Here is a 20,148-nt window from a genome sequence, read left to right as displayed (position 1 = left end):
CTAGGTCTGAGGGAGGAGACGCTGGGGGCCTGGACTCCTGGGTCTGAGGGAGGAGGGACTGGGGGCCTGGACTCCTGGGTCTGAGGGAGGAGGGGCTGGGGGCCTGGACTCCCGGGTCTGAGGGAGGAGGGGGCTGGGTTATGGACTCCCGGGTCTGAGGGAGGAGGGGCTGGGTTATGGACTCTTGGATGCAGAGCCAGGCTGTGGTAACGAATGTTTTTGGCATGAAGTGGTTTTATTCCGAGCAGACGTAAAGGGGAGCTCTGGCAGACCCGCCCTGTCAGCACCCACAGAAAGTCCCGCCACCCACCCCGTTCGCCTGTGGCTGTGGCTGTACCACATTCCAGTCCCTCAGTATTCAGCTCCATGCCTCAGTTTCCCCACAGCTCCTGAGCACAGTGTGCATGGCAGCGACTCCCCATCTTCCCCTCCACAGCTCCAGCTCAGGGCCTCAGCCGAATCCCTCATCAGGAAGGCCTGACCCTCGGGAGCTGCGTGTGCGTTCTTTAGGATCCGCAGCGGGGGATGCTGCCAGCCCATTTTCTCGGCTGTGACACTGAGGTCCGGTGCAGGCAATGGGCTTGCCCAAGTCCATTTTCTTTTTTTTTTTTTAAGATGGAGTCTCGCTCTGTCACCCAGGCTGGAGTGCAGTGACATGATCTTGGCTCACTGCAAGCTCCGCCTCCTGGGTTCAAGCAATTTTTCCGTCTCAGCCTCGTAACTAGCCGGGATTACAGGCACCCACCACCACACCCAGCTAATTTTTGTATTTAGTAGAGATGGGGTTTCACCATGTTGGCCAGGCTGGTCTCGAACTCCTGACCTCAGGTGATCCACCTGCCTCGGCCTCCCAAAGTGCTGGGATTACAGGAGTGAGCCACCTTGCTTAGCCTTTCTTTTTCCTTTTTTTTTTTTTTTTAAAGAGATGGCCTCTCGCTGTGTTGCCCAGGCTGGAGTGCAATGGCGTGATCTTGGCTCACTGCTGCCTCCACATCCAGAGCTCAAACGATCCTCCCACCTCAGCCTCCAGAGTAGCTGGGACCACAGGTGTGCGCCACCACGCCCAACTAATTTGTTTTATTTATTGTGGAGATGGGGTCTCACTATGTTGCCCAGGCTGGTCTCCAACTCCTGGCCTCAAGCAACCCTCCCACCGTAGCCTCCCAAAGTGCAGAGATTACAGGCATGAGCCACCACTCCTGGCCCCAAGTTGCAGAACAAGTGAAAAACATCCCTTCTGCTTTACAGACGCTGAGGCCAGAAGCCTTATCCAAGGCAGGGTATGGAGGCAGGGGGCTCTGAGCTGACAGTTGTCCGGCACTGCTCCTTGGGTGGGCCAGCAGATTTGGCTTGGTCTCCTGTTCAGGGTTGCCCCCCAAGTCCTGCCCGCGGGGCCCAGTCTGATGGCCTGACGCCTCTGGGCTCTTGAAGTTTGAATGTAGCATCCCCAGCGAACCGCCTTCGGGCTGGGGACAGATAGCGGAGGCGGTGGGCAGGGGACAGGGGCAGGGCACCGCCCCAGGGAGGTCGGGAGTCCACCTCCCCACGGGGGCCTCCTCCAGCGCCCCGCTGCCTCATCAGAGCCTTGGCTGGGGTGTCCTTGGAACCCCAGGACTTCTTGAGCTGTAGAAGGAAAGAGAAGGAGGTGAGAGGAGGCTGAGGTGGGGCCCTGGGGGAGAGCCAGAGAAGGCAGGAAGTGAGGCAAGAGAGAAGCAGTGAAAGTGATAGACGGCCAGGCATGGTGGCTCACACCTGTAATCCCAGCACTTTGGGAGGCCAAGGTGGGAGGATCACTTGAGGTCAGGAGTTCAAGACCAGCTGGCCAACATGGTGAAACCCCATCTCTACTAAAAATACAAAAATTAGCCTGACGTGGTGGTGGGTGCCTGTAATCCCAGCTACTCGGGAGGCTGAGACAGGAGAATTGCTTGAACCCAGAAGGCAGAGACTGCAGCGAGCTGAGATAGCGCCACCGTACTCCAGCCTGGGCGACAGAACAAGACTCAATCTCAAAAAAAAAAAAGAAAAAAAGAAAAACAAAAAAGAAAAAGAAAAAGGTGATAAAGGATTTGAGGGAGGTGGAAGGAGATGATGGAGGAGGGAAGGGAGGGAAGAGAGGAGAGAGGGAGGAGAGAGATGAAGGCTGGACACGGTTCACGCCTGTAATCCCAGCACTTTGGGAGGCCGAGGTGGGAGGATTGCTTGAGCTCAGGAGTTTGAGACAAGACCAACCTAGGCAACACAGTGAGACCTCAACTCTCCAAAAAATAGAAAAATTAGGCTGGGTGTGTGGTGGCTCATGCCTGTAATCCCAGCACTTTGGGAGGCTGAGGTGGGCGGATCACCTGAGGTCAGGAGTTCGAGACCAGCCTGACCAACATGGAGAAACCCTACCTCTACTAAAAATACAAAGTTAGCCAGGTGTGGTGGTGCATGCCTGTAATCCCAACTACTCAGGAGGCTGAGACAGGAGAATCGCTTGAACCCGGGAGGCAGAGGTTGTGGTGAGCTGAGATCACACCATTGCACTCCAGCCTGGGCAACAAGAGTGAAACTCTGTCTCAAAACACACACACACATACACACACACACACACACACACACACACGGATTAGCCAGGCGTGGTATTATGGGTCTGTAATCCTAGCTACTTGGAAAGCTGAGGTGGGAGGATTGCTTGAGCCGAGGAGGTTGAGGCTGCAGTAAGCTGAGATCATGCCACTGTACTCCAGCCTGGGAGACAGAGCGAGACCCTGTTTCAAAAAAAAAAAAAAAAAGGTAGGGAGGTAAAAGAAGAGGAAGGGGTAAGGGAGAAGGTGAGGGAGGAGAAAGAAGGAGAGGAGGGAGGAGGGGAGCCAAGAAGGAGAGAGAGTAGACAGAGGGGGTGAAAGGTGAAGGACGACATGAGCAAGAAGAAGCAGGAAGGCAGCAGGAGGAGGGACAGAAAGGAGAGGGATGCAGAGGAGGAGGCAGGCAAGGAGGACGGTGTGGGGAGCCCGAGAGGGAAGGGGGGAAGTGAGAGGGCAAGCCTGGGACCCCCTAACCTACAGAGGGGCAAGGAACTGAGTCCCCACCTCTGCAGCTGGGGAGGAACCAGAAGCGCCGGCATCTGCCAGCCGGGAGCAAATATTTGCCAAGGGAGGGGATGCTGGGTGAGGGTGCTCAGGACCAGGTGAAGGTGAGGACCTTGCCCCTGCCCATCCCCCGTCTCCTCTCCAGCTAGGAGCCTTCCTTGCCTGGGACGGAGGGAGATGATTCCTGATTCTCAAGACATTGCAGAGCAAGACCCTGTCTCAAATATAGATATCTCCCAGCCTTCCTGGCCTGGGATGAGGATATCACAAAATAAATAAATTCCACTTCAGGAAGTTATTTATCGTTTATTATTGTTTATTTTTTGAGACAGTCTCGCTCTGTCGCCCAGGCTAGAGTGCAGTGGAACGATCTCAGCTCACTGCAACCACCACCTCCCTGGCTCAAACAGTTCTCCTGCCTAAGCCTCCCGAAAGCTGGGACTACAGGTGTGCACCACCACACCCAGCTAAATTTTTTGTGTTTTTAGTAGAGACAGGGTTTCACCATGCTGGCCAGGCTGGTCTCGAACTCCTTGTTTCAGGAATGTATTGTTGTTATCATTACTACTCTATTTTTATTTAGCCATGTGGATTCTTCCCTCAACCAAACTCAGAATGAATGCCCCTGCTCCGCCCGTTCCTAGATGGGGATACTGAGGTTCAGAGAAGTCAGGTCCTCGGCTTCCCCCCCACCTAGTGTGTCATGCCAGGATTTGCACCCAGGGCTCTCCTGTCTCTGCCCCATGCCACCGAGCGCCCACCTGCCCAGCATGCAGCAAGTCAACAAACGACGCTATTAGGAATTTAGCGGCGCAGGCCCTCAGGAAACGCTTCGGGCTCTATGGCTGGGAGCAGGGCCCCTGGAGCCTGGCTTGCACCACCCTGGGCAAACGCCTTCCCCTTCCTGGGCTCCATGCTCTTCTGGCACCAGCCACAAAATCTCACCTCGTTGTCCCCATCACTGGAGCCAGACAGCTCGGACAGGCGGCTTAGGTCCCACAGGGAGCGGCTGGGCCGGGTCGCGGGGCCGCTGGGGGTCCGGGCGCGCTGCACGCTCCTTAGGATGTCGCTGAGTGCGGGCCCCGGGGCGGCAGGGGAGACGCGGCAGGCGGCCAGGCGGTGGGCCAGCGGGCCGTCAGGCGGCGGGGGCGACGCGGGGGCCACGGAGCGGCGGCGGGACACGCGGTGCGGGCTGCGGCCCCGCTGCAGGCCCCCCGTGACCGAGGGATCCTGGGGGGGTGCAGGTGGGAGCGGACAGGAGGCCGCGTACAGCGTCCGGAACTCAAGGCTGAAGGCGTCGACAATTTCACCGGTCAGCAGGGTCACCAGGCCTCGGTGCAGACGTGCGTCACTCCACGTGAAGCTGGGGGTTGGGGAGCAGGGGGATCAGGGTCTCCAACCCTGAGGGCCCAGCCCCGCCCCCATCCCCAGCCAGGTCCCAGGGGAGGCGGTAGGACCTCAGGCGAGTCCTGACCTCTCCAGCCTCAGCTTCCCCATCTGTAGAATGGGGACAACTGAAGTATGTACCCGGGAGGGATGGAGTGAAGACAGCCCAAGTTAAGACACTTATCTAATCAGGGCCAGGCACAGTGACTCATGCTTTGGGAGGCTGAGGCAGGAGGGTTGCTTGAGCCCAAGAGTTTGAGACTAGCCTGGGCAACATGGGGAGACTCTGTCTCTACAAAAAATAAAAAAACTAGCCAGCTGTGGTGGCGCACACCTGTACTCCCAGCCACTTGGGAGGCTGAGGTGGGAGGATCCCTTGAGCCTGGAAATCTTTTTTTTTTTTTTTTGAGATGGAGTTTTGCTCTTGTTGCCCAGGCTGGAGTGCAATGGCATGATCTCGGCTCACTACAACCTCTGCCTCCTGGGTTCAAGCAGTTCTCCTGCCTCAGCTTCCTGAGTAGTTGGGGACTACAGGCGCCTGCCACCATGCCCGGCTAATTTTTTGTATTTTTGGTAGAGATGGGGTTTCACCATGTTGGTCAGGCTGGTCTCGAAGCCCTGACCTCAGGTGATCCACCTGCCTCAGCCTCCCAAAGTGCTGGGATTACAGGCGTGAGTGACTGCGCCCTGCTGAGCCTGGGAAATTGAGGCTGCAGTGAGCCGTGATAATACCACTGCATTCCAGCCTGGGCAGCAGAGCAAGACCCTTCCCTGCCCCGCAAAAAAAAAAAAAAAAAAAAGGGACACTGTGGCCCACCCCGTTAATCCCCATTGGGGGAGGCTGAGGCAGGCAGATCATGAGGTCAGGAGTTTGAGACCAGCCTGACCAACATGGTGAAACCCCATCTCTACTAAAAATACAGAAATTAGCTGGGTATGGTGGTGCATGCTGTAATTCCAGCTACTCAGGAGGCTGAGGCAGGAGAATTGCTTGAACCCAGGAGGCGGAGGTTGCAGTGAGCCGAGATCACACCACTGCACTCCAATCTGCGCGACAGAGCGAGACTCTGACTCAAAACGAAACAAAACAAAACAAAAAACTTATCTGGAATCAGACTGGAGTTTAAACCCAGGCTCTACCTGGTCCCCACTTAGGAACACCTGAATGCCTCAGTTTTCCCCTTTGGAAAGAGATGGAATTCACTTCTGGACACTAAAAGGGATTGTTTTAAGACCCAGCTGCTTCCTAGAATGACTGCCATCTAGTCAGCCCTGGCTGTGCACCAAGCTCTCCATGTTGCTGCTCCCTGCAGTGCTCATCTGCAATATGGAGCCAAAACCTAGGAAGGCCGGGTGCGGTGGCTACACCTGTAATCCCAGCACTTTGGGAGGCTGAGGCGGGAGGACTGCTTGAGGCTAGGAGTTTGAGACCAACCTGAGCAATGTAGCAAGATTCCATCTCTACAAAAAATTTTATGAAATTAACCTGGCATGGTGGTGCACCCCTATAGTCCCAGCTACTCTGGAGGCTCAGGGAGGAGAATCACTTGAGCCTGGGAAGTCAGGGCTGTAGTGAGCCAAGATCACGCCACTACACTCCAGCCTAGGCCACAGGGCAAGATCCTTTCTTTCTTTCTTTTTTTTTTTTTTTGAGATGGAGTCTTGCTCTGTTGCCTAGGCTCAAGTGCAGTGGCACAATCTTGGCTCCCTGCAACCTCCACCTCCCAGGTTCAAGCAATTCTCCCTGCCTCAGCCTCCCGAGTAGCTGGGATTACTGGTGCCCACCACCACGCCCAGCTAACTTTTGTATTTTTAGTATTTGTAGTAGAGACGGGGTTTCACCATGTTGGCCATGCTGGTCTTGAACTCCTGACCTCAGGTGATCCACCCGCCTTGGCCTCCCAAAGTGCTGGGATTACAGTTGTGAGCCACTGTGCCCAGCCAGCTTTAAAAACAAAAATTAAATTAAAAAATAAATAAAACATAGGAAGATTCAAATGACTGAACACAGGTCAAGCCCCTTGCACGTGGCCACCGCTGAGAGCCTGTGAGCTGTGGGAGCCAGTGCCCTAACACTTCCTGTCATCACAGTAGTTATTGAAAGCACCAAGGGCCAGGTGTGGCGCGGTGGCTCACGCCTGTAATCCCAGCACTTTGGGAGGTCGAGGCAGGCAGATCACTTGAGCTCAAGAGTTCGCGACCAGTCTGGCCAACATGGTGAAACCCTGTCTCTACTAAAAATACAAAAATTAGCCAGATGTGCTTGCACGCCCCTGTAGTCCCAACCGCTTGGGAGGCTGAGTTACGAGAATCGCTTGAACCTGGGAAGCAGAAGCTGCAGTGAGCTGAGTTCACACCACTGCACTCCAGCCTGGGTGACAGAGTGAGACTCCGTCTCAAAAAATATAAATAAAATAAAAGCAAGCCAGCACTGAGCATGAATCCTGGCACACAGTAAATGCTCAGTTAATACACCCTCTTTTTTCCCAGCCTCTTTGGAATTCAATGAACCTGGCTCTCATCCTGACTCCGGGACCCCAGATACATCACTTTCCCTTCCCCAGCCTCGGTTTGCCCGTCTGGAAAATGGGGTCACCATGGGAGGTATGAGGCTGAAGTCAAGCCCTTGGTGGGTACAGCACAGAGAATATGGACAAGCTTGCGGCCAGCGTTCTCTGGGTTCAGGGCATCTTCACCTTGGCGGAGGTGGCACAGCCCTCTTGCGCCCTGGCAGGTTGGCGGGATAGGCTACCCCTTGGATTGTGACACCCCCTCCTCTCACCTATGACCTCATCCCCAGAGCAGCCAGTGGGAACCCTGAGGGATCTGTGAGATCACTCATTCCATTCACAGACTCTTGTCAGACGGCAGCCACCAGCTCACCTCCATCCCCAGGACTTAGAGGGACACAGGGCATTGGGAACAGAGGACACTCCAGGCGCTGACCCTGGGAGGCCAGGACCAGGGCCAAAGTCTCGTGGGCAGGAGGAGTCCTCGGAGGTCCTTCATTCAGCAATTCCGGGAGGTCTAGGAAGCCCACGGCCTGGCTGGGGCAGCGTCAACGCCGCCAGGCCGCCATGGTCCTGTGCTGGCTGCTGCTTCTGGTGATGGCTCTGCCCCCAGGCACGACGGGCGTCAAGGACTGCATCTTCTGTGAGCTCACCGACTCCACGCAGTGTCCCGGCACCTCCATGCGCTGTGGTGATGACGAGGACTGCTTCACAGGCCGGGGGATCGCCCCAGGCACCGGTCCGGTCATCAACAAAGGCTGCCTGCGAGCCACCAGCTGCGGCCGGGAGGAACCCGTCAGCTACAGGGGCGTCACCTACAGCCTCACCACCACCTGCTGCAGCGGCCGCCTGTGTAACAGAGCTCTGGGCTCCTCGAGCAGCCAGACGGTGGGGGCCACCACCAGCCTGGCACTGGGGCTGGGTATGCTGCTCCCTCCACATTTGCTGTGACCAACAGGGAGGACGAGGCCTGGGACTGTTCTCCCAGATCTGCCACTCCTCACGTCCCTGTCTCCTTCTCCCACTAAATGGCCAGAGAGGTCCTGGACAACCTCTTGCGGCCCTGGCTTCATCCCTTCTAAGGCTGTCCACCAGGAGCCCGGTGCTCAGGGAAGCACCCCCAGGCCTGATTGAGCGGCAGGGGAGCACGGCCTGTGGGTTTGATTGTACTACTCTATTCCACCGGTTCTAAGATGCAGAGCTTCTCACGTTTTAATCACGATGCTTCTCTCCATTGGTGGCACCTTAGAGTCCATGAAATACGGTAAAAAATATATATATACATATATATATATCTCATAATAAATGACAGCTGATGTTCATGGAGCATTCTTTGTTTTTCCTTTTCCTTTGTTTTTTTTTTTTTTTTTTTCTCCTTTTTGTAGCGATAAGATCCAGCTATGTTCCCCGGGGGGTCTCAGATTCCTGGGCTCAAGTGATCCTCCCACCTCAGCCTCTCAAAGTGCTGGGATTACAGGTGTGAGCCATGGCACCCAGCCAAGACTGTCTTATGTTACGTGCCACTGAATCCTCACACAAAGCTGGGAAGGTAAACACTCTTTCAAACATTTCAAACATTCCGGTCTCAACTCTAGTGGGTTCTCAAAGTGTGGTCCCTGGACCAGAAACAGCAGCAGTATCAAGTGGGAACTTACTAAAAATGCAGATTCTCAGGCCCTGTTCCAGGCACGATGAATGGGAGTGGGGTCCAAAAGCTGTGTATTGTTTTCTCTTTTTCTTTTTTTTTTTTTTTTTTTTGTGAAACAGGGTTTTGCTCTGCTGCCCAGGCTGGAGTGCAGTGGTGCAATCTTGGCTTACTGCAGCCTCCACCTCCTAGGCTCAAGTGATCCTCCCACCTCAGCCTCCTGAGTAGCTGGGACTACAAGCATGCTCCATCATGCTTGACTAATTTTTATTTCTTTAAATTTTTGTAGAGATGGGGTCCTGCTATGTTGCCCAGGCTGGTCTTGAAGTCCTGGGCTCAAGTGATCCTCCTGCCTCAGCCTCCTAAAATGCTGGGACTACAGACGTGAACCACCATGCCCAGTCTTTTTCCGTTTTCTTTTTCTTTTCCTTTTTTTTTTCTTTTTTTGAGACAGTCTTGCTTGGTCACCCAGGCTGGAGTGTAATCGTGCAATGGTGCGATCTCGGCTCACTGCAACCTCCACCTCCCGGGTTCAAGCGATTCTCCAGCCTCAGCCCCCGAGTAGCTGGGACTAGAGGCGCACGCCACCATGCCTGGCTAATTTTTTGTATTTTTAGTAGAGACAGGGTTTCACCGTGTTGATCAGGCTGGTCTCAAACTCCTGACCTCAGGTGATCCACTGCCTTGGGCTCCCAAAGTGCTGGGATTACAGGTGTGACCCACCGCGACCAGCCATTTTTCTTTTTCCTCTTCCTTTTCCTGAATTATCTGCTACAAAAGCTGTGTGGTTTTTTTGTTTTGTTTTTGTTTTTGTTTTTGTGAGATGGAGTCTTGCTCTGTCGCCTAGGCTGGAGTGCAGTGGCATGATCTCGGCTCACTGCAACTTCTGCCTCCTGGGTTCAAGTGATTCTCCTGCCTCAGCCTCCTGAGTAGGCGGGATTACAGGCACCCGCCATCATCCTGGCTAATTTTTGTATTTTTGTAGAGATGGGGTTTCACCATGTTGGCCAGGCTGGTCTTGAACTCCTGACCTCAGGTGATCTGCCCGCCTCGGCCTCCCAAAGTGCTGGGATTACAGGTGTGAGCCACCGAGCCCGGCCGAAATCTGTGTTTTAACAAGTGCTCCCAGGGATTCTGGTGCATGCACAGGGTTGAAAGCCACGGTTCCTGACCAGTGTTCTCAGCTAGGCACCTGTGCTCCCCAGCGGGCATCTTTGCTGTCTGGAGACGTTTTCGGTTCTCTAATTGGCAGGGAAAGCTGGGGGTACTGGGCGTGTGATGCTACTGACCTCTGCTGGGTCAAGGCAGAAGATGCCAAGCAGCCTCCCACAGTGTACCCAACAGCCCCCGCAACGAAGACTCAGCCAGCCCAAGTGTGGGTGCTACCCCTGTTGAGGGACCTGCTTCTAGAGGCTCTAACCCTATCAGCCCCGTGACATAAAGGGGGAAACTGAGGCACAGAGAGGTGAAGTAAGTCGCCTGAAGTCACACAACGGGGAACTGACAGAGCTAGAATTTGAATCCAGGCCGTCTGGTGCCAGAGCCCACACCCCTCTCCTCCCCGACTGTGCTGTGACCCTGTGAGGTAGGTGCTGTTATTATTTGCAGTTTCCTTTTTTTTTTTTCTTTTTTCTTTTGCTTTTTTGAGACGGAGTCTTGCTCTGTCTCCCAGGCTGGAGTGCGACAGCGCAATCTCGGCTCACTGCAACCTCTGTCTCCTTGGTTCAAGTAATTCTCCTGCCTCAACCTCCCAAGTAGCTGGGAAGACAGGGTTTCACCATGTTGGCCAGACTGATCTTGAACTCCTGACCTCAGCTGATCTGCCTGCCTCGGCCTCTCAAAGTGCTGGGATTACAGGCTTGAGCCACCACGCCCGGGTATTTTCTTAGATGCTCAGACAGGTGGAGTTATTTACCCAAGGCCGAGCTTAGACCCCAATCGAGGTGCCAATCCACCCCCAAACTGTTTGCCCAGTTTTCCAGATGAGAAAACACCAGGTCGAAGAGAAGCAGACTTACCCAAGACCACTAAACAGACCAGCACCGGGTCCGGCCGCGGCACGTATCTCCTCCCCAGGGGAGGGTGTTTTGTCCCCATTACACAGATGAGAAAAGAGAGGGCTGGGCAGGGGATGCCAGCTGTTCTCTGAGCACACTGAGGGAAAGTGGGGTATAGGACGCTGGGAGGTGGGGGGCGGGGCGAGGACTACACCTGTAGGATCCTGAGATGACCCTCTCGCCGTCCAGCAGCACGAACTTCTCCCGCACGGTGCCGCTCACCTGCCGCCGCCAGCGGCTCTGGAAGCTGCAGCCCCGCACGACGCGGACATCCATGTTCTGTTGGTGTGGGGAGTGGACGGCACACCCTTGCTGAGGCCCACTGCACGGATTCAGGCTCCCTCCAGGCTGGTTTTAACTGGAGGGACCCATGACTCCATAGAAGTATCTGTCCAAGGCCAGGCCTGGTGGCTCACACTTGTAATCCCAGCACTTTGGGAGGCCAAGGCGGGTGAATCACCTGAGGTCAGGAGTTCAAGACCAGCCTGGCCAATATGGTGAAACCCCGTCTCTACTAAAAATATACAAATTAGCCAGGCATGGTGATACATGCCTGTAATCCCAGCTACTGGGGAGTCTGAGGCAGGAGAATCATTTGAACCCGGGAGGCAGATGTTGCAGTGAGCCGAGATGGTGCCACTGCGCTCCAGCCTGGGCGACAGAGCAAGACTCCATCTCAAAAAAAAAAAGAAATATCTGCCTCGGCTTCCTCAGAGCCACTGATATCACCCCTCAGGCGTTTCTTGGGGATACCCAAACTCAGTGACTCAAGATTCCTTGGGGTGCCCACCCCCACTTCCCCAATGCCGTGGGCATCAGATCCCAGGGGACCATCCCTGCTAGCATCCATCTCAATGACCTGGGGCTCCATGGAAGGGTCTGCCCCCACCGCCCCCATGCCAGGGGAATGGGGACTCACAGGTGCCCCTGGCCCGGCCCCTACCTCCGTGGCCCAGGGGTTCACCCCCAGCTGCTGGGCCAGCTCCAGGAAGGCAGGCAGCTGCTGACGGTCCAGGAGCAGGTAGACAGGTACCCAGCGGCGCATGGCAGCATCCACCAAGTCCAAAAGCAGGTCTGGGTCGGTGAAGACGTCCATGACCACGGCCACCAGCTGGGGGTGGGGAGAGGGGAGGTGGATGTGTGAACGAAAGCTGGTTCGGGGGACATTCAGAGGGTGTGGGAAGCCTGACATCCAGAATCTGGGAGTAAAGTGCTCTGGGGGCTGGGAGTTTAACATTCAGGGGACACTAAAGGGGAGACTCCCAGACATACACTGCTGCTCAAACCGCACCGATGTGTGAATGAGCAAAACGCTGTCCCTCCATGAGATCCCCAGCCCCTTCTTGAGATTCCTGGCTCCTAAATGCTGGAAAATTGTTATCACAAATCATATGTTTGCTTGTTTTTCTTTTTTGTTTTTTTTGGGGTTTTTTGTTTTGTTTTTGTTTTTGTGTTTGAGACGGAGTCTCGCTCTGTCGCCCAGGCTGCGGTGCAGGGGTGTGATCTCAGCTCACTGCAAACTCCACCTCCTGGGTTCAAGCAATTCTCCCGCCTCGGCCTCCTGAGTAGCTGGGACTACAGGCGCCCACCACGCCCAGCTAATTTTTTGTATTTTTAGTAGAGATGTACTTTCACCGTGTCAGCCAGGATGCTCTCGATCTTCTAACCTCGTGATCCACCTGCCTCAGCCTCCCAAAGTGCTAGGAGTACAAGCGTGAGCCACTACACCCGGCTTTTTTTTTTTTTTTCTCTTTTTAAAGACGAAGTCTTGCTCTGTTGCCCAGGCTGGAATGCAGTGGCACAATATCAGCTCACTGCAACTTCGGCCTCCAGCGCTCAAGCTATTCTCCTGCCTCAGCCTCCAGAGTAGCTGGGATTACAGGCGCCTGCCACCACACCTGGCTAATTTTCATATTTTTACCAAGTTGGCCAGGCTGGTCTGGAACCCCTGACATCGGGTGATCCCCCAGCCTCGGCCTCCCACAGTGCTGGGGTTACAGGCCATGAGCCACCGTGCCTGGCCTACAAATCACAGAACATCGTCCCCTGAGCTGCGACACTGCGGTGCCCAAATGTCCACGGCAGTTTGGCTCTAAGATCAGTGGTGGATGTCCCATAGGGCACTGTGGGCAGCTACATTTCTGGGTCCTGGGGAATTTTCTGGGTGCTGGGTGCAGGAGGGCTGACCTGCTAGGCCACCGTGGCGAACCTGGGGGACACAGAGGTGCTGAAGGCCTGGATATTGCAGGCAGCATAAAATAGTGGAAAACCCTGACTCAGCAACCAGACAGCCTGGGTTCAAATCCCCACTCGGCCACTTGCAGGGAAGAGATTTAACTGCCCCGTGCCTCCGTGGTCACAGTAGTCCCTCTGGTGGCACAGGGTTCTGGCTCGATGATTCACATTAGTCCCTGGGAAGCCCTTCACATGGGAGCTGGCGGACACTAAGACTGTGAAGTACATAGTGGGCTTTCCAAGGGCTATAGTGGGGACATCTGGGTCCTCCTTGGAGGGAGAGTGGAGACCTCTAGCTTGGTGATGAGGGAATAAGGGAATGACTGAGACTGGGGGTGTCATAATTAGGCTCAAGGGGCATCGATACCTAAGGGCACCCAGGTCTTGAGGGAGGGTAGGGGCCCCCATTTCTTTTTTCTTTTTGGCATGGAATCTCGCTCTGTCGCCCAGGCTGGAGTGCAGTAGCTCGATCTTGGCTCTCTGCAACCTCTGCCTCCCGGGTTCAAGCAATTCTCCTGCCTCACTCTCCCTAGTAGCTGGGACTACAGGCACCCACCACCATACCCGGCTAATTTTTGTATTTTTAGTAGAGATGGGGTTTCACTATGTTGGCCAGGCTGGTCTTGAACTCCTGACCTCATGATCCGTCTGCCTTGGCCTCCCAAAGTGCTGAGATTACAGGCGTGAGCCACTGCACTCTGCTGGGCCCCCCTTTCTGAGAGTAAGGATGAGGTCTGGGCATGTAGGCACCTGTGTCCTGGGGCTGGAAGGTGTGGACTCCTGGGTCCCAGGGGTATAGGTCCTTTAGGGTAGGGGTGTGGGCTTGCAAGTCCCAGGAGGACAAGGGAGAGAATGCCTGGGTCCCCGTCCCAGTCTGGGGAATGGACACCAGGCCCCCGCGACACCCACCTTGTGGGCAGCCTGGATCTCCAGCCGCACTAGCTCCTTGAGGGGCGGCTGTCCCTCTCCAGGGGGCTGGGTGTACAGCTGCGCCCGGGTGATGCCCTTCCACGCTGAGTCCACTGGCCAGCCCAGCCGCAGGATGGGTGCCGGCTGCTCCGACTGCCCAGGCCAGTAGCTCAGGCTGCCCGCATCCCCATCGGCAGTGGGGGCTCCGTCTGCCATCCTGCCGGGCTCCGGCTTGGCCACTGTCCAGTCTTCAGCTGCCGCTGCCAAGCCCTGGACCTCATCTGCACTGAGGAAGGGCCGCAGCTCCTCGCGCTGCACACAGGCCTGAAACGCCTCCGCACCCTTGCTCAACAGAGCCTCCAGTGCCAGCCGCTGGCCCTCGGAATACAGGAAGCCGGAGCTCGCCCCGGGCACCCTGGGACCGGAGTCCACTCCTTCCAGCGCCGCCAGCTGGGAGGCCGCCATCGGGGTCACTCGGGTGGGAGGACTGACTGTGAGAGGCTGGGTCCCCGGGGGTCTGGCTGTCTTTGGGGACTGTGACCATCTGGGGGTTCTCCTGATAGGCAGACCCTATGTGGCCATCCGAGGCCTCCAGGGGGGCCCTGCAGATGTCCAAATGGCTCCCTGCAGCGGCCCCTGCCTCACTGTCCTGACAATCACACTGCCCAAATAAGCGACTACCCAGTGTGTCAGGCCACTCAGATCCGCCACCTGCCTGTGCCCAGGTGGCACCATGCCTGGCTGGCCTTCCGTGACCTTCCTGCCAGCCGTCTCTGCTGGTCAGGCTGACCTCCTGACACCATCCCCAATCGTGTGGCCCATCAGCTGGCCATCCATGCTCAGCCACACGACAGCCTCCAACCCACCAGTCACACAGTGCCCAGTCGGACCCTTTAATTGTCCTGAATTTGGTCAGGCTGACCAGTTGATCATTTCCAGGCGACAGGCTGTCTGCCTGTCTCCAATCACCCAGAGATCCTTAAATAAAGGCACAGCAGGCTGCCTGCCTGCCCCAGACCAAGAGCACAATGAACTGACGCTCTCTCCTTTCACTGCTCTCTCCTTTCACTGTCCGGCAAATGCCAGTGGCTTCCGACTGAGTCGCAGGATCTGGCTGCCTGGTGGAGCATGTGTCTCTGACTGAATCCAACGGCCCCCACGAGTTTCTCCTACTCACCAGCTCTCACCTGCAGACCAGCCAGGATGCCTCTCCATTGGACCTGCTCGCTCAGCCTTAGAGAAATGCTGAAGGCTTGGCATACCCTTCCCTAACCTGTCAATGGGGGACCCTGCTCCCTGGACCCTCACACTCCCTCCAGCTGCCGCAGTGGAGGGTGACATGCGCTACAGGGGTCTCCATTACTATGGGATGGGTCTAGGACCTTGGCAGCCCATCTAGGTGTGAGTGCCACCTAATCAACCGCCCTCCTGAGGCTGGCTGCCCCTGCCTGGGGCCTGGCCCTGAGACCTGTTTCAGACCGTTCTGGGATCTGTGGTGAGCCCTAACCAAGCTGCCCCCAGCCTGGTTTCTGCCTAAATCCTATCTCCTGCCAGCTGCCCGGACGCTTCTTCCCACACAGGGGCCACTCTATAACTCGCCCTGTCTCCCTCCCAAGCCCCAGTTGCCCCCTTGAAGCTCCTGACCCAACCTCGGGGATCCCGGCAACCCAGGCGGCTGCTTCCTCCAGACCACAGCAAGGAGCTGCAAAGAGAAGGAAGGAGTCAAGCCAGGCTGGCCTCCCTGCCCCACCCCCACCCCCACCCATCCCCCTCTCGCCGGGCCCATCCACACCAGCTGGTGCTGGGCTCCATGGCTTCCCTTCCGGCACTTGCCTTTTCCGAGGACACGGCTGTGGTTCTCCGGCACTTCCCGGCCTCTGGCCTGTCCTCAGGCCTCCACCTGGAATCCGGGGAGCCCTACCCCTTGTGTAAACACAGGAGGGCCCCCACAGGCCACCGGGGGAGGTCCGGCTCACACACTTTCTTTACCTGTCCTCACTCGGGGTGAACGCCCCTCCAGACTCAGGCTTCCCGGTCGCAGCGTGGGGAGTTGAGATCACCTCACCTGTTTCCAGGCAGCCTCTCCCTCCCCGCAGCCCTGCCTGCCTGCACTTCCCGGTCCACACCCCGCCCGCCATCCCAGCGCCAGGGAGGGGCACAGGATCCTTTAAGAGGGGCGGGTGTGGCTGACCCAAGGAAGCAGGTGTGGGAACACCTGCCACCTGGCTGTTGGGAAGGAGGCAGGGCTCAGACCCTAGGGGGCAGGGAGCTTCCGGGGCAGTGGGGGCAGAAGGAGGGCTGGTCTTTGCTGGCATGGCGTCCCTGTCCCCAAACCAAATGCATTCTCACCTGCAGGCACCAATCCCCCAACCCGTCCCCCAATAACACACACACAGGACTGTCAGCATTCAAAATCTTTTTAATAAGAGGGTAGGATCCAAGGTTAGTTTTTGTAGCCTCGGCTGGCCCGTCGGCCTCTGGCACGCTCGAACTTCCGGCCCTTGGAGCGGACGTAGGGTCTGCGGGGAGAGAAGAGAGTGAAAGGGGGGCCCTCTTACAGGAAGCCATCATGGAGTGGCACAGGAACCCCACACGCCTGTCACATTCAGCCCCAGAAGAGTCAGTGGCTGCTGGAAAAGCTTGGCAGAGTGGGAAGCCAAGGAGCCAGGAGGGGCTACGGAAGCACCTGTCCCACCACCTGCAGGGCCCCAGCCCAGGCAGCAGAGGCCGGTGAACCACATGCTCCCCAGGAGATGCCAGCTCAGGCCCTGGAAAACAGAGCTCCAAGCAAAGTGTTGAAGGGAAAAGCAGGCGAGATGAGGCAGCTGAGAGTTGCAGAAGGCCTGGGGCTGGCTGATACCAGGGACAGGAGAAGCAGCCCAAGTGTGGCCAGGCCCGGCTCTGCAGGTTGAGTCTGGGTAGAGGGCAGAGCTGGGGGCCTGATACTCACTTGGTGTGGCTGTGCGGGGTTCCTGGGGCCTTGCCGAAATGCCGGTACACCTCTCGGCCCTTGCGAGGACCTAGGGAAGGGGAAGGAGAACCAGCTGAGACAGGGATCTGGCGCCCAGCTTTTGGCCTCCCAGATCCAGGAGAGTGAAGGCTGCCAGTAGCCACACAGCTCACTCCAACCCCGTCGACTAGGCATCACTTACCGGAGAGCAGGACAGTGCCGCAGCCCTTGGGGGAGTCCAGGGCCAGCTGGTCGAAAGTGAGGATCTTGCCCCCTGCCCTGAGGATGCGGCTGCGGGCCCGGCTGGTTACGCGCAGTGCACATACCTGGTGGAGAGAACAAGGCTGGCGGGTCAGACCCATGTGGTCACCCAGGGGCTGCAGGGACTCACCCTCCACTGCCTTGGCGCAGCAGAGCCCTGGAAACCAACACCATCATTTATTACCCGGAGCACCCCGGGCTGAGAGCAGCTGTTCTCAACACTTTATCTCCAAGAACTTTTAATAGCACATCCCTAGTGTTACGCTAGAAATAATAGCAAGGAAGCTGGGCCAAAAAAAGACCTGTTCAGAGGTGACAAAAGAGTCTAGACTTGAGCCCAGGCTGTCTGGCTGTAGGGGCCAGCACTAACAGTTTACAACCTGCCCCAGAAGAAGCCTGCCCAGGGGACCCCACCATCAATAACCCCAGAGACGACCCACTCCAACCCTCAAAGCCACTCGGACAGGCAGGATGCTTGCCTCAGCAGAGGGGGCAAGACTGAGGAAGGACGAGCACAGGACGGCACGGGTCTGATGGGTGTGCCCGCCCCCGCCACTCACCTTCAGTTTGGGCACCTCCTGAACCCGCACGTCGTCCGTTATGGTCCCCACAACCACGGCTGTTTTGTTTTCCCGGCCAGGAAGCTTCATCTTCCGGATCTTGGGGTGGGGAGGATGCACGTTGTAACTCCTTTTGGTGTTTACATCCAGCTCAGTTTCAGGCATCCCCAGACCAGGGCAGCCGTGCCCTCTAACGGGACCCCCGACTCACACCACACCCCTTAAACCCCACAGGCCTCCCTCAGGTCCCGCTGGGGAAAGCTCTAGATAAAAACAATGCAAACTGTCCAACAGGGCCTCCCTCAGCATGGCCTTTGACATAAAACTCAGTTATGACTTGGGGCCTTGGGGGAATCTCCTGAAGCCATCAGGACACCTCCACCTCACAATAAGGAGAAGCAGCCCAGGAGCCTCGCCCACTGCCCATGAACACTCAGTTCCAACCAACAGTCCAAGCTCTCCGCTCGTGGCTGGCTGAGACAAACCCGTGATGCCCCGGTTGCTCCCAGAGCTCGAAGTCCTCCCTCCTTTCCAGACAGACAAGACCCAGTGGCTCCCAGGTCCACCGTGCTCTCTGGCCAGCCACTCACCATCCGAGAAAGGGACAGAGGAGGCCGGTTGGTGCGACTCATAAACAACCTCTTCAGCACAACCTGGTTGAATGTGGAATTGGTTCTTCTGGCCAGAAACCTATACAACTGGAGGGACGGGAAGAGAGTGAGAAGCTGGGACAGCTGGCTCCCCTGCAGCCTTCCAGTGAAGGGGCAAACACATGACGATTTGGACTAGAAGAATCTTTATCCCTTTCCCCCAACCCAGCAACCTAGAGGGAGAAAGCTGGCCCAGGTCCTTCCTGGCCAAGGACCTAGAAAATCCCAGCTCCACTCCCAAGCCAAGCTGTACACAGCCTAGAGGCTGAAAACACAAATGCAGGAGGCCCTGGGACAGAACCAGAGACGCAAGCCTGCCCTGCAGGCCCCAGGGAGGAGCCTGGTGCCAGCACTAGAATGGAGCATCTGCAAGTCACAGACCTGGGGTGACCCTCCCCAAAGACCTCTCAGGGCCCAGCCTCACCTTGACCAACAGCCTCAGGTAGATATCCTGGCTCTTGGGCTCCTTGCGCCGAACCTTTCGGTCCTTGTTGTGGCGGATGTCAACTCCCTGCGGGGGTGAAGAGGCAACCATGGACCCAATTACCCCCAACCATGGCCAATTATTACTTATTTCTGAAACTGAGAGCTGGGCCCCAGGTCCAGCTCTGAACACACCAGCTCAAATCCCAGGCCTACCACAAGGAGACCTCTGGGCTGCCACCGACCCCTCTGTAAAAAGGGGCTACTTACAATGCCTTCAGCCCATGGCACACAGAACCCCGAAAACAAAACAGCGTAACACAGCAGCCATGTTAACTTTATATAAAAAGGTTAATTCTTTACAACTTGTATTTTGCAACAATGTTAAGTTCTCAAAACTGGCTCCCATACCTGCAGGATAACCAAAAATATCAAACCAATGGCAGTAATGATGGAAACGAATCCTTATTCAGAACCGAGCAATACTACCAGAACCACCTCTCCTACAACATCAGTCAATCCAACAACCCTTACCAAGTACTGTCTTTTTAAGAAATTGTTTTTGAAGTGGAAACAGGGTCTCACTATATTGGCCAGGCTGGTCTTGATCTCCTGGGCAAGGAATCCTCCAGCCTCGGCCTCCCAAAAGGCTAGGATAACAGGTTTGAGCCACCTCGAAAGGCTCTTACCTCCCTGCTGCCTTTCTGAGTAACTGAAGTTTTTTCAGACTTTGTTCGCAATCATTAAGAACTATTTAAGTTTTAATAGTTCCACTTACTCAGCACTGTGTCCTGCAAGACCCCGTGGTGAGAATTTCCTGTGAATTTATTATTCCCAAATTCGCAAACTTGTTAGATGGGATAATTGTGTACATAACGAACAGTCACACTGGGGCAAAGGCTCAAAAACCATCACAAGGTGGGAAGGGACCTGAGACTCAGAGGCCTCCCTGGTCCCCAAATTGATCCTCCCACCCGACTTTTCATACTACAAAATGACAGGTCCGAATAGAGGCAGCAAAGCCAAGTAACTAAGAGCGGCTGCGGGTCCAGCCAGCCACCTGCGTCGGAATCCTGGCTCCGCCACTTCCTAGCTTTGTAAACCCAGTCGTATTAGCCTCCGAGTACCTCAACTTGGTCATCTACTCAATGGGGGCGGTAGGCTATGACTCTGACCCATCCCTGCTCTCCTGGCCCCCAGAGTACGCCCCCAGTATCGGGAGTTGCCCCCTCCAGGCAGCCGCAGACCCCCTGCCGCCCTCCAGCGTGCCCCTAGGCCGCGACCACAGCGGATGGCAGCGGATTGCCCAGCCCCGAACGCCGCAAAGCCAGCTCACCATGATGGCGCCTCCTGCTCGGCCAGGTCCGGAAAGAGAGAACAGCGCCGGGGTGGGCGGGGAAAGCCTCCAGCGAGTGGCGCCGCCGTGACGTCACATGGGTGCGACGCGACGCTCTACCACGATCCGGACTTCTCTGTGGTGAGTTGGAC

At 56.3% G+C, this 20,148-nt stretch overlaps 3 protein-coding genes across 3 annotated transcripts; 1 reads left to right on the top strand and 2 right to left on the bottom strand.

The window, feature by feature from the left end:
- Nucleotides 1–1,062: 1,062 nt before the first annotated feature.
- FAM83E (family with sequence similarity 83 member E) lies at nucleotides 1,063–15,517 on the bottom strand. The gene is made up of 5 exons (XM_017952573.2): nucleotides 13,817–15,517; nucleotides 11,616–11,783; nucleotides 10,827–10,951; nucleotides 4,020–4,437; nucleotides 1,063–1,623 (listed from the first exon to the last, which is right to left on the bottom strand). Exons 1-5 carry the CDS (start codon nucleotides 14,279–14,281, stop codon nucleotides 1,363–1,365), a joined length of 1,437 nt encoding a protein of 478 aa, XP_017808062.1. The 5' UTR covers nucleotides 14,282–15,517; the 3' UTR covers nucleotides 1,063–1,362.
- SPACA4 (sperm acrosome associated 4) lies at nucleotides 6,908–8,296 on the top strand. The gene has a single exon (XM_003915839.5). It carries the CDS (start codon nucleotides 7,538–7,540, stop codon nucleotides 7,919–7,921), a length of 384 nt encoding a protein of 127 aa, XP_003915888.1. The 5' UTR covers nucleotides 6,908–7,537; the 3' UTR covers nucleotides 7,922–8,296.
- Nucleotides 15,518–16,215: 698 nt separating the features above from the next.
- Nucleotides 16,216–20,148, bottom strand: RPL18 (ribosomal protein L18). The gene is made up of 7 exons (XM_009194887.2): nucleotides 19,997–20,148; nucleotides 18,662–18,748; nucleotides 18,178–18,285; nucleotides 17,588–17,686; nucleotides 16,969–17,092; nucleotides 16,767–16,836; nucleotides 16,216–16,335 (listed from the first exon to the last, which is right to left on the bottom strand). Exons 1-7 carry the CDS (start codon nucleotides 19,997–19,999, stop codon nucleotides 16,260–16,262), a joined length of 567 nt encoding a protein of 188 aa, XP_009193151.1. The 5' UTR covers nucleotides 20,000–20,148; the 3' UTR covers nucleotides 16,216–16,259.

Source organism: Papio anubis, chromosome 20, assembly GCF_008728515.1.
Source record: "Papio anubis isolate 15944 chromosome 20, Panubis1.0, whole genome shotgun sequence".
NCBI lineage: Eukaryota > Metazoa > Chordata > Mammalia > Primates > Cercopithecidae > Papio > Papio anubis.
This window is presented reverse-complemented; position numbering and strand designations above follow the sequence as displayed.

Excerpts from the sequence above, each read along its gene's own strand:
- SPACA4 (XM_003915839.5), top strand. The coding sequence starts at position 7,538 with ATGGTCCTGTGCTGGCTGCTGCTTCTGGTGATGGCTCTGCCCCCAGGC.
- FAM83E (XM_017952573.2), bottom strand. The coding sequence starts at position 14,281 with ATGGCGGCCTCCCAGCTGGCGGCGCTGGAAGGAGTGGACTCCGGTCCC. Across the intron at positions 11,784-13,816 it reads AGATCCAGGCTGCCCACAAG|CTGGTGGCCGTGGTCATGGA; the intron begins GTGGGTGTCGCG and ends CCCCACCCCCAG. Across the intron at positions 1,624-4,019 it reads CCAGTGATGGGGACAACGAG|CTCAAGAAGTCCTGGGGTTC; the intron begins GTGAGATTTTGT and ends TTCCTTCTACAG.
- RPL18 (XM_009194887.2), bottom strand. Across the intron at positions 16,837-16,968 it reads CGGCACTGTCCTGCTCTCCG|GTCCTCGCAAGGGCCGAGAG; the intron begins GTAAGTGATGCC and ends CCCCTTCCCTAG. Across the intron at positions 16,336-16,766 it reads ACCCCGCACAGCCACACCAA|ACCCTACGTCCGCTCCAAGG; the intron begins GTGAGTATCAGG and ends CTCTCCCCGCAG.